At 40.7% G+C, this 15,925-nt stretch overlaps 1 protein-coding gene and 1 long non-coding RNA gene across 2 annotated transcripts; both read right to left on the bottom strand.

The window, feature by feature from the left end:
- Window positions 1-380: 380 nt before the first annotated feature.
- LOC119746342 (ficolin-2-like) lies at window positions 381-10,391 on the bottom strand. Its single transcript, XM_038223233.1, has 4 exons — window positions 9,092-10,391; window positions 4,720-4,865; window positions 3,037-3,298; window positions 381-2,639 (listed from the first exon to the last, which is right to left on the bottom strand). Exons 1-4 carry the CDS (start codon window positions 9,678-9,680, stop codon window positions 2,386-2,388), a joined length of 1,251 nt encoding a protein of 416 aa, XP_038079161.1. The 5' UTR covers window positions 9,681-10,391; the 3' UTR covers window positions 381-2,385.
- A 1,711-nt stretch (window positions 10,392-12,102) lies between these two features.
- LOC119746340 lies at window positions 12,103-14,968 on the bottom strand. The gene is made up of 2 exons (XR_005273731.1): window positions 14,824-14,968; window positions 12,103-14,201 (listed from the first exon to the last, which is right to left on the bottom strand). It is a non-coding gene; the product is annotated as an uncharacterized LOC119746340 (long non-coding RNA).
- Window positions 14,969-15,925: the final 957 nt, after the last annotated feature.

Here is a 15,925-nt window from a genome sequence, read left to right as displayed (position 1 = left end):
ATTTGAGAATGGCTCGTATAGGGGCCAAGGATCTGGCAGGACATTGTCTTCATTGATGCATATGGTCATTCAATTTAATTGTAATTGGATTGAAATGACCAAAAAATGACGTCCCTTTATCGGCCAAGGCCGCGAGTAAAAGGGATTTCTATGTTAACCCTTCCTTCATTAGCAAGATTAGCAATACATGTGTATTGTCAAACTTCGAATATTTACAAAGTTCAGTGAAAAAGAAATTCAACCTTGTAGAAATGTTTCGGAAAGTGCGATGGAAAATAGCTGTTCCCCTTCAAATGCTCGCTGTTCGATTAGTGAAGGGATTTTTTTTATATAAAATACCAACACAGAAATCTACTAAACAGTCCGAGGCACAACAATACTTGGAATAATTCTTTCAAAACCTTTAATCAAAAAGCCAGCAAGTACATAAGAGTATGTTATTCATTACAAAAACTTAATTGAATAGAATAGTGTTGAGGTAATTAATGTTAATTATGCGTGGCTAATCACATTTTGAAATTTCTCTTTACACTCCGATTTCACACAAAAAATGATAGCAAATTATCGTACATCTTTATTTTGTAAATCAAAATTTTGTATACCAAAAATGAAAATTGCCTCGTATTTTGCAATGCGATTCAAGTGAATTCGATCACCGGCTTTTATTTTGCACTGTCCAAATGATAGCCGTTTTAAATTAAAAAAAAATAATAAAGTCATTATTAAACAAATATTTTTTTTTTCAAGTCTCTTAATAATATTCATACACCTGCAATTTTCCTCCAAACGGTGCACAGTCCGTGCTTGTATTTACGTCAGTACTAACTTGCTTCATTTAAATGCCCGTGTCGGATCATTTAGAAAAATACCCAATTATTGTAAAACCCTTCCCTTGAAGTAAAACAAAGGTCTTGTGCAAAATATCCCGTGGCAATCGTCAATTAAACACGTGCATTTTTATTTAGAAGAAAACGATCAGTACAGGTGTTTACAATGAACGAATGGGAACTGGCGCCATAATTGCACTCTGCTACTATAATGAAGTCCATTTGCGTGTGCAAAAATGCATATATCTGAGTGTTGAAACACTCGGACAACAAGTATATTTGGAATTTGTTTTTGGAATAGTATGTTTTCAGAACCCCCAAGACGGAATTAAAAATAAACTCATGGCACAACACGTGCACGTTTCAAGGTTTTGCCCGCCGCAGATTTGATAACAAGATACCCACAAAGACACAGCTGATAAGATACACGTAGGCCTAGGCTCTTCTTAAATGGGTAAGCTCACAAGTCGGACATAGACCTATTAAGTGTCCTTGAAAAAAGTGCAGTATTTGCTGTCGTTTCAGGAACGTGTTTGATAAAATCTTTTCAGGAAAGGTCAAGAAACATTGGAAAATATAAGCGCAACTCTAACAACATACATTACGGGGTATATGCCTAGTTTTCTTTCCAAGTTTGTTGCAGACGGAGATTTTAAGAACTGGCCCTATAGCCAAATACTTGTTAGTGGTTTTCTGTACGTATTGGAACCTTTAGGAAAATACTTTGCATTTCATCAGTAGATAGAACAGCATTCAAATAATAATCATATAATAAAAAATAGTATAATCTCTCGACTGTACAGTTGCAAACTACAGAGATAAATAGTTAAAACATTTAAAGTTACATGGTCACTATACCTATTGACCACAGATCATCTGCTACGGCTTAATATTTGGGATACACATACCATACAATTTTTATTTTCAAATTCTCTAATAACGCCATTAACTAATCAGTCATCAATTGAATTCTTTCATGGGCCTTGTTTAGTGGACACTTTCATGACGACCTTTACAACTGTCTTTAATTAGGCACACGTCTCGGAGCTGCCAGTAAGCGAAAATTTTCTCAGAAAGTCACAAACAATACACTTACACGTGACAATTGATTAGTAAATGTTTGTTTTGCCTAAATATTTGGACAAACTAAAATAAAAATAACTCCGTGGCCTAGAGCGGCTGTCGGTTTGTCCGTGACTAGATAACATACACAAAGCCGTCCTATCTAGCCAGGAGAATATAGACAAGATATTCTCCTGACTAGATGTCAAAGTTGTTAAAACCCTTTAGGTTTTCTACGTTAGATTGGCAGGAGAATATAGACAAGATAAGAACAATCAAGGTCTTGTGCCGTACTGCTTCACTGATAATAGACCGGGACACGTGTCAAGAAAGAGTAGGGAAGGGAACTCATTGTTGGTGAATTACGCAAATTTGTTTGTCAAAGTTGTTAAAACCTTAGGTTTTCTACGTTAACAATATTTTTTTGTGCATCTGTACTGTGTATATTACTTCTACATTTTGCATTGCTGTCTTGTTCATAATATTGACGCCGTCTTCAGTTTTTCATCCTGAATTTCATCTCGGAGGTTTTGAGGGAGTAGTAATATCCTTTCCACTGGTACCACACCACCCCTTTGCCGTAGCTGTCCGTAGTTCCGCCCAGGTAGTCCCCGTTGAGCGAGGCGTAGTAGCAGCTGTTGTGCCACCAGGCGCTGTGGTATTCCTTGGCGCAGTTCTTGGTGCCCCAGTTGTCGTTGTCTCGGTCTTTGGTCGTGAAGGGCTGGTTGTTATGGTTGGCCATTGCGTCACCTGATGGAAGAACCAGCATTGCACAGCTTACAGCACATCGTTAAGGTACGAGTACTTTAAGGCAAAGAGAATCATTTGAATTTGTCCCAAAAGTAACCTAGCGATATTTATCCAAATGCTTATTTGAGTTAAAGATCGTACTGGTACTAGATACATCATGAAATAATTCCGTCAGGTTTGCTATCATTGAGAAGAAATCATCTTCAACATGATTTTGACACCGTGTCAGGCCAAATAGGACAAGTATAACATCCGGGTCAAACTGACCTGCGACTTTTACAGTATACCAGCAATGCTTTGGGAATCTGCGTTTCCTTCACAAAATTTTGTGAAACAGATTAGAGTTGACCAGCGCCCTTGGTTGGATGGTGCGGAAGGAACAAGCGAACTATCTTACCAGCCGTGCCCAAGTACGCCCCCACCGTCAGCCGGAAGTTACCCTCGGCATCTCCGACGCGGAACAGGTCGTACTCGGCGTAGGCCGAGTTGCCTTCGAAGTCGGTGAGGTCGACCCTGAATTCGTACTCGTCTTGAGCGGTCAGTCGGTGCAGGTTGTCATTGCCCAGCCAGAACTCGCTCTCTGGGTCGCCGAAGCCGCGCCGGTAGTTGGCAAAGTTGCGGTCGAAGTCGACCGTGCCGTCCTGGCGACGCTGGAAGACCTTTTTAAGAATACAAATATGGGTTGGTCAGCTCAGAACCAGGGACCGACGTAGCCTCTGCAGAACACAGCAATTTGCTAAGCCAGAAGATATGTGCTTAGCGAAAGCAGGTTACCAGTTCAGATGTCATGCAATGCGAATTGCTTATGGCTGGTTACCAACTGAGTGTTGGTAAGTGGATGAGAGTTGTTTTTCTGTAAAATCGGACCCAGGACTTGAAGGTCCAAGTACGTGGACTCGGGTACCTGTACTCTTCTCACGGTCAAAGTACATACTCGGATGCGAGTGGTAGTCGATAGCTTGGTACTTGGCACTCGTTGTACTCGGATAAAAGTACTCATTGGATTATGCTCGTTGCAGAGTTGAATTTACATCCTCACAAAAAGTCCTTACAAGTCCTCACAAGACCAAAAAGTCCAAACAAGTCTTAAAAAAAGTCAGCTTCATCCAGTTTCAAGCCTTTTGACCGTAACCTAATGCGCTGCGATATATTGAAAAGCCTTCCTTATTTAGTCTTTGCTAATTTTCAGAAGGCAATAACTCACAATACAAGAGCAATTGGTGATTGCTTTCTATACTCAAAGTTTCCCCGACTAAAGAGGAATACCACACTCCCTTGAATAAGAAGAGGGCGTGCTTTCGTATTGTCCGTGTACACGTTTACAACCCCATTGTCATTTCATAATGTTGTGAGATTTTTATCCTGTGAATTTTCCAACGGTTTCCGTCGGTTTTACGTGTATTTGAATACTCTGTTTTACGTGTATCTGCTACTCTGACTTGTAATTTGTTTAAGTTTATGGTAAAGGGAGTAACTTTTCTTTCAGTCATGAACACTGAATTTCGGGGGCTGTATCATGAGTCCGACTCCTCATTGGTCCGACGCCTCATACGTCCGACGTCGGAAAAACAAGGCGTTTAATTTGTCGGACCTACGAGGCGTCGGAGTTATGAGGCGCCGGAGCTATGAGGCGTCGGACCTATGAGGCGTCGGACTTATGATGCGTCGGACCTATGAGGCGTCGGACTAAATGGCCTTTATTTGGTTAGGGGATGCGATTTTGTCGGACTTATGAGGCGTCGGACCTATGAGGCGTCGGACTTATGAGCGGACCCCGAATTTTGAAGGGGATGTGCCAGCAGAAAGGATGCCTTTTTTAGCACGACGTTCAAAAGTGCAACGTGAGGTATAGGTTACGTATAGCGTTGACAATGTTTGAGCCGTGTGACACGATATTATCCAAGCTGTAATACACGACTGGTTGACGTCACGTGAGGATCACGATGGCATGGCGCATGTAAGTCGATTATTAACCCCGTGGCAAACCGATCTGCCTTTACCCGAGTTGACTCGGGGAAAACTACTCGAATGCACTTTGTTTGCTTTTTTCACGGTCCTCCAAACTGAGTTCATTTCTTACCGTCCATCCACCGCCGTCCGTCTCCATATCGCAATACACCTCGAACGCCCTGGAGAAGTCCAGAGGTTGCACCATATACACGCCGCTGTTTGTTGCACCCCTTGCCAGGGCCTCGGAGCAATCCTTCGGCAGGCCTACCAAAGTGGCTGCCAAAGAAAATAACATCCAACATATATTCAATGGAGCGCGCAGATTGACCTAAAACAAATACGTCGGTTAAGGGCAACACCCAATTTACGTAACCAGTCACACACCCAAGCAAATTCCATCTTATGAATACATCACATGTAGACCATACGAGTACGTTGTCATTTAGTGCTGACGGAGCCCCCTTCAATGTCGTATGCATTGTACCAGTACTACGCTAATGCCCCATGACGGATTGTCTGTACAAAAACTACAATGGCTGGCATAATGGTTCCCCATTAAAGGGGGCCACAGTGAATTGCACAGTAATATAGTGTGCTTGTAATGATCTATAGGAGCTTCAACGCATGTGACGTCCTTTTAAAATCTTACGGATTTTTTTTGTCTCCTGTCTGAGATCATTAGTCAAGGGCTTATTGATGTCTGGGAAAGAAATGTTATGGTCAGTAAAATATATCAACAACAAAAAGTTTCCAAATAACAATTTGGTAAATATACAAACGCGGGAGGCTGTGACTAGGCTAAGTCAATGCTTTGTAACTACACGGCACCGTATGAAAGGGAACGTAGCCTTGCTTAAACTTAACGCTCTATTTTTCGTTTATTAATTCATGTAAAAAAATCATCAATGTAGAGAGAGGTACAGTTAGCCTAAGTCCCGACATGTTCACGGCTGATTAGTGTCAAGTCTATAATTACTGCTTGACGTAGAATAAAAGAAAATGAGGAAACGAATGTCAGAATAAAACGGTCATCAAAATACCAGAAAGGGAAGCTGACTTCATATGCTAAATCAGTATGAGGCTGGACAAAGTAAACACGTAGGAAGGCCACGAAGTAACTTAATATAAAAATAAAAAACATATCCGCATTAATATTATTTTGATAATTGATAATTATTTTGAAATTGATTTTGTGCCTTTTGAATAGTTCACGATTTGTAATAGATAAATAAAGCTTTATGAGATTCAAATTAATTTTGAATATACGGAGCGTCCCACTCCTATTTTCTACATTTGTATCAATCTTAGCACATTAATGAAACTGACACGTAAAAAACAGAAATGTAGTGTGTATATGAAGTCCTTTTATATTCAAGTATACATTTTCTTGCATATTTCGTAAGAAGGTGAAATTCATAAAGTTTAATATTGTAGCAAAGCACGGACATACCCGTGCAACTTTTTAATTGAGAAGTACATCTGAAAACTCATTTACATCTGCACAGAGCAGCTGCTGATATGACGGCCTTGGAATTCCTTGAGATTAACAGACACCAACAAACCAGGAAGGATGTTCCGTAATGCAACCACATTTGATTTCACATACCCTTATTAAAACATCGCACTTTATGATAGCAAACGAGAGACCTTAGACAGACCGAACATGAATTAAACTGAGTATGTTTTTTTTTTATCTTTTAGCGTAAATGTCTGAATTGAATTATAATTAATTTTAACATTTCCAATATTTGTAAATATGCCTACACAAAAAAATGCGCATGTCCAAATTGGTATGATGCGAGTACAGCCGTTTTAATGCGTACATTGTCACGTTAAAAACTACAATGTTCAACTTTTTTGCAACAGTTTGGCCTTCAACATTACACATTAGGTGTTGCCCTTCACCGACGTATTTTAATAAACATGGTATAACTCCGTGTTGTCCCTAGTGATTGTGAGAAAAAAAATCACTCGGGTAGGACTCGAACCAACGAACTCCAGAATGCTAGTGCAGACGTCTTACCACGTCTAATGAATAGTTTGGCTTTGTTTCTACACTGAGGAAATTGCAACTTCTGGTTACACTCTGACGAAGCTGCCTGATGACTTCCATCGTACATGTGGTTTTCATACTTAGATACCGGATCTGACTTCCGCATCCGCATTTGTTGCATTCAGAGCAGTTCAGCTCTATACAGTACATTGACCCACGAGGTCTAACTGTTTCTCCCAATGTATTGTTGAAGTACAGGCCTACCAATTGTAACGAATCTTATCACGACAAATTATGTGTTAATCCACTTTTCACGAAGGTGTAACACTGTTATTCTCATCAAATGAGACATATCATTATGTTACTGTAAGAATAATTGGTTTGTACTTTAAATGTGCTTGGTGGTTGGCGTACACTGGGTGAACAGTGAGTCCAGTTGTACATTTAGTTCAGTGTTGGCTAATTACAAAACTTTGTTTGGCAAATACATACGAATAGTGAACCAAAGATGAACAAATTAAGACGATCATGTTGGCTATTTGACCGTAATGCTGCAGTGTACATGAGTTACTATGCACGTACATGTACAATGTACTCGTGTATGTGGGAGAGTCATAAATGTGAATTCAACCGGTCGGGTTGGTCTGTGCACTCCGGGTTGGCATTAGCTATTTCCATGTTAGTGAGTAAATTTCCAAGAGAACCCTGGGTGGAGCGGGTAATATGGCCCCGATTTCAGTTTAAAGCATGAATCGTGGATTTAAAAAGGATTATTGATAAGCTGGATCCACCTAATCGGATGACAAGATGTAGGTTACATTCAGGTATGAGCACATTAAGGCCTCGATGAAGCTATCACTTGAATCTTGAGAAGATGGACGTGGGTGTGTTTTTTAACTTGAGGTACACTCGGAAATTTTATGAGTTTCCATCATAGGTTAAAGAGGAGTGCGTTCCAATAATCAGAAATAATAATAATCCAGTCGTATACTGGTTTTTTTCCAAAGAAGATAAGATAAGCGCAGTGTCAACTACCGTGTACGTGTATTGATGCCATTATTTAAATAAAATATGAAAATCTTCGAAACGAAACTATTTTGGAATTTCGCTCTTGGTGCACTTGGCCTTTAACATGGAATCTAACTTTGTACGCGGTTGACCCTGACTACATGGCAATGACCTGACACATTTTAGTTTTAACGAAAGGCACGATATGTTTCCCGTCTTGAGATAACAAACAGAGACAGCCGGCGGGCATTCGCACGCGCATGTGGTAGATTTGCCGGGAAGTAACTTTCGATAGCATGAGTTCATGTTGTGGACACTTGTTGGGTTTACTGAAGGCTAAAACTTGGCCTTTGCGTGGGAAAGCATGATGTGTTATCGTCATGCCTAATTTTTTTTTCAAGAAGCGAACCACAAGGTTACAGGCCATAAATTGCCTACGCCCACATACTTTCGACTTCTTAACCGAGGGTTTTGTTTACGCGAAACATTCGAAGGTTAGAGCTGTACATTTGTATTTCTCGAAAGAAAAAACAGCTTTAATTTGATGTGTGTCTTCGAGCATTGTATCGGTCTAACATTCAGAAATGAGGGTTTTTTCATCATTAGTTTCTATGGAGATTCATTTATTGCTTTGTATGTAACCTTATTAAAGATATGGCCACCTTTAAAAAGTGTTTCCCGTATCAATAGACCGATTACATTCAGCGGCTATGAGGTGTGCTTTGTTTATGTTAATTCATTAACAATGAAAGCTACAATGTATATGTTAATGCATTAACAATGACCATGGCTGCAGTGCAAGCGATCTATTTTGTCAAACGTGCAAGGAGCGTGGCTTGACGCATGCGCCAAGTTGCCAGACTATTGGTACATTTGTAACGATTGCAGCGTTCGCCTCGTTTCATCCTTTCAGCTTTTGGGGCAAAAACCTGGAAAGATGGTTGCACCATAATTCAGAATTTATCATCGCAACACAAACAAAGTCTGCTTGACTGCCTTCTATCCTCCCTTCGTAGCTCTGGACCGAGTGTGAAGTGCCTAGCCCCAGTTTCATATTTGTCCTGAAAGCCAATCAATTATCTGTAATTGAGCTCTCCTATTGTTTGTACATGCGACGTTTAATCTCATGATGTTCCTGATATAACTTAATATGGTTTCCTCACTCCCTCTGTGCTAGTTTGATACGTTCTTCGGATCAATAACGTTTTTTTTTCTAACTGAATTTTGTAAGAGCGATTCCGGGTCACTATTTTCCTTACTTGTGACATCCCTTCCATTATTTAAAAAATCAACTGCTGCATCAGAATAATGTGGATGTGCTGGCTGCAATTCAGTGTGGTAATTTAATAGATACATTTTGCACTTTCATCAGCTTTGTGACTTTACGTAATTCAGATTTAAAGGGATAAGGCCACGTACGAACCTGGCGTAACCACAAATAAAATATTGAAGATAGGATTCGCATTGCGATAATCTTTGTAGTAAATATTGCGGGTCTTACCGGGTACTGGTACTCCAGGCCTTTGGAAGGCTTTGAGGACCACAGCGAGGTCTGATACTGCCGTGTGAAGTTGCTGGAGTTGATGTCCCGTGTCCCCTCGGCCCAAGGACTCACGGCAACTGTCCCTGAGCCTGGCCAGCTCGGACGTGATCATCTCCCTTATGGCCGAGCAGTTGCAGCATGTGCCGGAGTTGGTGGAGGAAGCAGCCGGAGGGTGGATGGTGATATGGGGCTGGCAGACAAAGTTGCCCGGTGGCACATCGGCGTCCGTTCTCGCTGATGGTGTAGCCGGCCGGTCTTGGTCCTCAGTACCGGGAGGATGGGCATCCATACCGGTACCGGTGCGGGAGGTGGTCCTGCTCTGATGACGGCCTCCTCCTGTTACGGGAGCTCCTGATTGCGATGTGTCTTCGGTCTCTCCAGGGACCAGCGTTCGCGGCCCTCTGGCATCGTCAGGCCTGCCCAGGCTGTCTCTGCTGGTCGAGGTTTCGTGGGTCTCGGAACCGTTTCCACGTTCATTCTGAGAGATGGTTGTGGTGATACAGAGTACAGCCAGCAAGAGAAAGGTCTTAAGGCACTGGGGACTCATGTTTCCAAGATGGAACTACTGCAGATGCCTTCCTAATCGTGGCTGAATATTTACAAACGATTGTCACTGGCCCGGACGTGGGAAACACTGCACTGTACTTGTCAAACTTACAAAGCCATCATCAGTTCAGGATATGACCTACGGTGGCCTTGATCGATCACCAGCGGAACAATTTTGTGGATGTTATATATTCCTGTGAACCCTAAACTAATTATTCTAAAGCCGTGATTTACAATCCGTTTGGCAACTCTACAAACCATTGCCACTTTCTGTCTCAGTATAATTTTGGACCATTAAGGTGACCCCTGAATGCCCCGACTATTAAGAGGTCATCATATCTAGGCAGTTCAGACTTCGCAGTTCAATCATCCCAGCGACATCCTTTAGATTTGTAGCAAGTCCCTTGTCGAGACAATCGCGTGTAGATGCCAGACTGTTTAATAGGCACACGCAGCATTACGATATGTTCAGCTGAGCCGATGAAAACACCTCTTTATTTGCATATGCATTTTCATTAGTTGCTTTGTGTTACCCAGGGTATACTCAGCAAATAGACCCAAGAACCTTTGAGTTATACGTCTGCTATGTTGCCAAAATCAAAATCTACCGAAAACAAAAGCCTTTTTTAACAGCAGGTTGAAGACACCCTAGTGTTTTTTGCTTAATTTTAAACATACAAGTTAAGTAACAAATCGTCGTGAGAAACTAAATGTCGATTTTGTTTGAAGGACAATAATCTTTGAAACGAGGAACGGAACTCAAGTTTGACAGCGGTAGTGTTGTAATCACATTGGAGTTCCCCGACTTCCTATATACAGGTTCCCACCACGCCACTTTCTAGTATAGTGGTTCTACAGGGAGGAAGTCCCAGGGCCCAGCAACGGAAACATATGGGTTCCTCTCCATAGGTAAACCAGAGGCTAATAAACGAAGACAGGTGGGCAAATAACCCTGCAAACTTCCGCCACGGTTCTATTGTTATTTGATCATTCTCCATGTTTTCAGGGAACAGAGCAAGGAAACACGACCGCACGAAAGTCATGTTCAGTCTTGTAGGACCCCAAATTATTCTGAATATTTTTATTATAATAAGGTTCCTGAAGCTTTCCTACACAGAAATTCCTCACATTGGTCTTTTAGTTGACATTTTAATAGCATAGGCGTAGCCAGCGGGGGTGGGGGTGGTAATTGTTTTTTTTATTTTTTTTTTTTGGGGGGGGTGGTAATTTAACACCCCCCCCGCCCGCCAATATTTTGTAAAGACTGCTCTTCTTTTAAAAGCACCATTGTCCGTTAGCGTGCATTATCGTCAGTTTTGAACAGCGCCTCCACGACAGATGGTACCAGCCCCCCCCCCCCCACCCCACCTATTTGATTTGACGGAGCCCCATGTCCGTAGAAAAAAACTCGTCTACATTTCAGCACAGATGTGCAAAATATAGTGCCCTTTTCAAGAAATGTATAACCCCCCCCCCTGTAAAAATGCCCTTGCTACGCCCCTGAATAGCGTTTATGTAGGTAGTTATATGTTAAAAGTTTCTGCATGCATACCGCACCTATAGCTATAAACAGTTGGATAGACCAATGCGCACATCTTCACGAATTAGGAAATTGCGGTCAGGTGATACCGAAATTCAACTAACACTTCTATCCTGCGCTACATCACAGTTTCACAGAGAGTTGTTTGAAAGTATGAACGTTAACGTAACAGTGAATGAAGCAGTCACGTATTGTACGTATGGAAATTACAGGTCAGTTTTATTTTGGCGTGCAGCAAATGGGCAATGTTGGGGCCTCAATTTGTGTGCTCTCGTCAATACGTAACCGGGGGGGGGGGGGGGGGGCACGAGGGGTACGTCCCCCTTCCAGGCGGATGTCCGTCCCCCTTCCAGGCGGATGTCCGTGTCCCCCCCCCCCCCCCCCCAAATGACGCCAAATGTTAATATTTTGTGGGCGGCGTTCATCTGTAGGATCGAAATTAGTAGGCGAACTGTTACAGCCAGAAAAGCGGGACAAATGACCTTCTATGCACACAGTTTGCTCCTGCTTTGGTTTGGAACATCTTTCTCAATGGCTTATTACAACATCTGGAAAATGCCCAAGACGGAAAAACGATTCCTGATCTAACGTTGTGGACCCCTCAGTAAAACTCGTGTAGCCTAAACGAGGTGGAGGGCGCCATTCATGATAGTCGTATGGTGGGATGTGCAACTGCGAAGGTAATTGTGTGTGGGCGGGGGGTGGGGGTGGGGGTGGGGGTGGGTGGGGGTGTCACAGTCTAACTGCTGACATTGTTGCATGCTTGATTTGTTCTTCGAGCCCGTGCTGGTTGTCAACATGGAACGAACGACAAAAGGAAAGACTTCATAATCAACTCTCATTATTCAACCAAAAAGCAAACATTGAAACAAAGCACAACATATTGAAAATGCTAATTGCTCACTATGGTTTATTCGGTTTTCTTTTTAGTTCCCCCGAGGGCTCTATATAACTGTTAATTTTCATGTGCAATATTTTTTTTAACCATTAACAGACATTAATGAAAGTCTTGTATACATTTGGTACCTATGCCTTGCTTCTATACATAATGCAAACAAACATATAATATCCTTTTATTGTTGTCGCTTTATATATTATTGACTAATTTAATTAAACTAACGGTAGGACGACCAGTTCTGAACTACATGCGTGATAATGCTTTACTTGTTTTTGTTTGTTTGTGAATCCGGGTTTACAAGTTGTTATGGATTAGTTCTCGACAATAACCAGTTACTTCGTAGCACCTGATGTATCACTACACTTGCTGTTTAAACACGAGTAAAGTTATAATAGCGGACGGCCTACCCTCTAGAACACTTGTGTCAGATTTAACACTATTCCGGGTCAACATGACACTATTCCGGGTCAAAATTACACTTTTCTGGGTCAAAATAACGCTATTCTTGGTCAAAATGACACCATTCCGGGTCAAAATGACCTGAATAATGAGTCGAAAAAGTGTCATTTGGACCCGGATGAGTGTCGTTTTGCCCCGGAAACGTGTCACTTTGAAAGTTTACTTCTATACCATGAAAAGCTTCAAATGTTTTAAGTGCACTATAATATTTCTTGTCTTTAACAAAAACAAAAACAAAACATAATGCTAAACATGTGCTTTGTGACTACGAACATTGCGAATGGAACCACAACGACACTATGCACAGAAATACTTCGGTGTGTAAAGACTTGTAAAGCTTTGTACAACCATGGAGGAATATTCCTCCATGGTACAACGCTAAAAGAAGAAGCTAAGTAGGAGTGTATGCCAAGTTCAAAAGAATAAGCGATGCTAAGGTATGTCCTGATAAGCTGTTGGTTTTATCTACAGTAAACAGTGTGCCAGCACAAATAAAATATAATCATATTCGTCAATATTTACAAGTTTTCCTAAGTCTCACTTTAGATTATTTTGGTTCGGGAACGCGGATGTAATACATACTATATGCCGTACGTTTTAGTGATAACTGGTGCACTATTTGCTGTATAATAAGTTGGGTACGTGCACTCGAGCCGAGTCTATTGAGGTAAGCGTTTGATAAAATGCATAAAGGATGTCGATCACATTTTTTCTGGAATATCGCCATGATATCATTACTGAATGTTCTTGCTCAAAATTTCTTACTTTCAAAGAGTAGTTACACATTTGTGGGAACTGGAATTTTCGGAATCTTTGTTTGTCGCCTTTGCAACCGTCATAATATAAAGTTATCTGCCAACTATATCCAGAGTGTAACATATTCTACGAGATAAACATCTTGTTGTAAAATCCATCCTCCACAGATATAATTACGAGACAAATTCGGGACTTTGAAAAAAAAAAAAAAAAAAAAAAAAAATGGAATGCTGTGGCTCCAGGATTTCTCCACGCCTTTGTTTTTGTCCGTCAAAGGGTTTATTACATTCCTTGTGCGAATAATAATTCCAATGGCAAAACCAAATTTACTTTTACGTTATGCGCACAACGATCCTGCATTACGTATCACAGATGGACTTATCGTTCACGAGTTTCAACAATGTGCCACATATTCCACTTTCGCTTAGGTACATGTATGATAGGGACAAGAGAAAACAAATAATAAATTAATACCTATTTTTCTCAATAATCATTGCTACAATCCCAGATAAAATGCGCAGATGAATATAGCTTACTCAACAAGAGAGGTTTAATATTTAAAATGACATTAAATATGGCTTCACTGACATTAAGAATATTCCATCACGCCTTTGTAAGTCAACATGATCATCTTGAAACAAAAGTTTGTCTTTCTGACGATTTATTTCCTGTTTGATATGCGTTCGAGAGAAACAGACATTCTCTCGTACTTTTATCGGAGATTGTAGCATAGACCTTAAATTGCGCCCTCTAGAACCCATATCGCCTATAAATAACTCCTAGGTGTTCATCAGGTTAGTGCAGTCCACGTCAACATCCAGATCCATAGTGTAAAAATAAAACACTGTTGGTAAGCTTGTCCAAAATCGCTGTGAAGAAGTAACATTTGAGTTGAGTGTTAATAAAGGGGCAAAATTCAGTTTTCGTAAACCACAACACGCACTATTATGTACTCTTACAGAAAAATTAATTTTATGGCAAACCTTCGACAAGGCTTTTCAGAATCTACTTACGTTCTAATAATTTAAGATAAGTGGCAGCATTTTAAAAAGTCTTTTTTTCCCTTTCACAATTAAGTTTTTTTTTCGTTTATGCATTACATCAAACAATTGAAGTGAATTACGATGCATGGAAAGTTTTCAAGAAATGAATGAAACATATAGGTTGGAGAATAAAACTCCCCTCAAATTTCTTTTTCTAAATGAGATAATGAAAGGTTGTTTTTGCACTAAACTTAAACAGCGGATATACGACCCATTCGTTTCAATTTAAATATGCATGAGATTGTTGGCGAGTCAGGAATTTAGTTCTGTTCAACTTTGTAGCTCATCGTAAATTCTCGTAAGTAACCAATTTAATGTCTTTTTTATATTACATTTCAGAGTTTTTTTTGTTTTGTACTGGCACAGAAGAAAGAAATACTGAATCTTGAATCGTGTCCTGTATGACATTGGTTGATTATTAGTTGATCGGACAGTCATTAATGTTTACCTGTTTGTTTATTTGCAGATGACACTCTGCAGCTTCATCTGTCTGCACCACTTGATAATGTTCAATGTGTCCATCATCATGTCAATGGATTTGGAGCTTGCACGTTTTTCTTCACTGAACACACCGCTTCCCTTGCCTGACATTCGCTGTACATAGAAAAGGAAAAAAATCAAATTATTATAACGCAACTATAATCAGTTTCCCTTTGTGGTTAGTTAAAAATAAAAAGCTGTATCTTCTCCAAGTAATCCCCTTTTTTCAGGTTTGCAGTATTGCTAATGTTGCTAGCATTATGACTTTGGTGTGATTCATGGCTACGTGGCATGTACCGGTTTAAGGCCTCTGACTGTAGCGCCTCTTCAACAAAGATACTGACGTAATTTGGAACCGCCAACATAGGGCTAGATCAAACCCCGCTCCAGACAATTTCTTTGTTCAATTGAAAACAAAAATTAAGCTGTGTTCTGGTCAAACTCGAGGTTAATTTACATGTATATTGTAACTACATTTATCTCTTATGTAGGAATAATGACATGTTTTTGTTTGTCAAGCGCTTTTGCTTCACTTGCTGACGCTGTGCGCACCCTAGCGAGAGGAGATGTCAAATAAAAAAAAGAATTCAGTTTTGCCCAACGCCCTATCGAAAGGCACTGGGTGAGCGCACGCCTTGCAGAGCATTATTGATAGGAACGTACTCTAGGTGTGGGTGGATTCCTCATTTTTTTCTCGGATATCTTGGACTTCTCGGATTAGGTATACGAAGTGCTCTTCATGGTGTGCTGTTGTAGAATGTATAATGTATAGAGGTTTTGCCTAATGTTAGGTCTCTACTAGCTCTCTTCACCTTGACATTTAGTTGCTAAAATTGCCATTTGTTCTCTTCCTTTTTTTATTTAGTCGAGGGTTGGGGTCGGATGCTTCGAGCGGAGCACAAACTCGGTCATGTTTTAAAGCGTTATATGAGGAGGCTAAAAACGCATCGGGGGTAAAATCCAACCTCAGTCCCCAATGCGTCGAGCAGCAACGGTACTTATCAACCACTAGCTGCCCTATCGCCCGGTACTGGACAATTTGAGTATCAAAATGTGATGTCATATTACAA

Source organism: Patiria miniata, unplaced genomic scaffold (genome assembly GCF_015706575.1).
Source record: "Patiria miniata isolate m_02_andy unplaced genomic scaffold, ASM1570657v1 HiC_scaffold_7, whole genome shotgun sequence".
Taxonomy (NCBI): domain Eukaryota; kingdom Metazoa; phylum Echinodermata; class Asteroidea; order Valvatida; family Asterinidae; genus Patiria; species Patiria miniata.
Note: the sequence above shows the minus strand (reverse complement) of the source record. Positions and strands in the feature narration are given on the sequence as shown.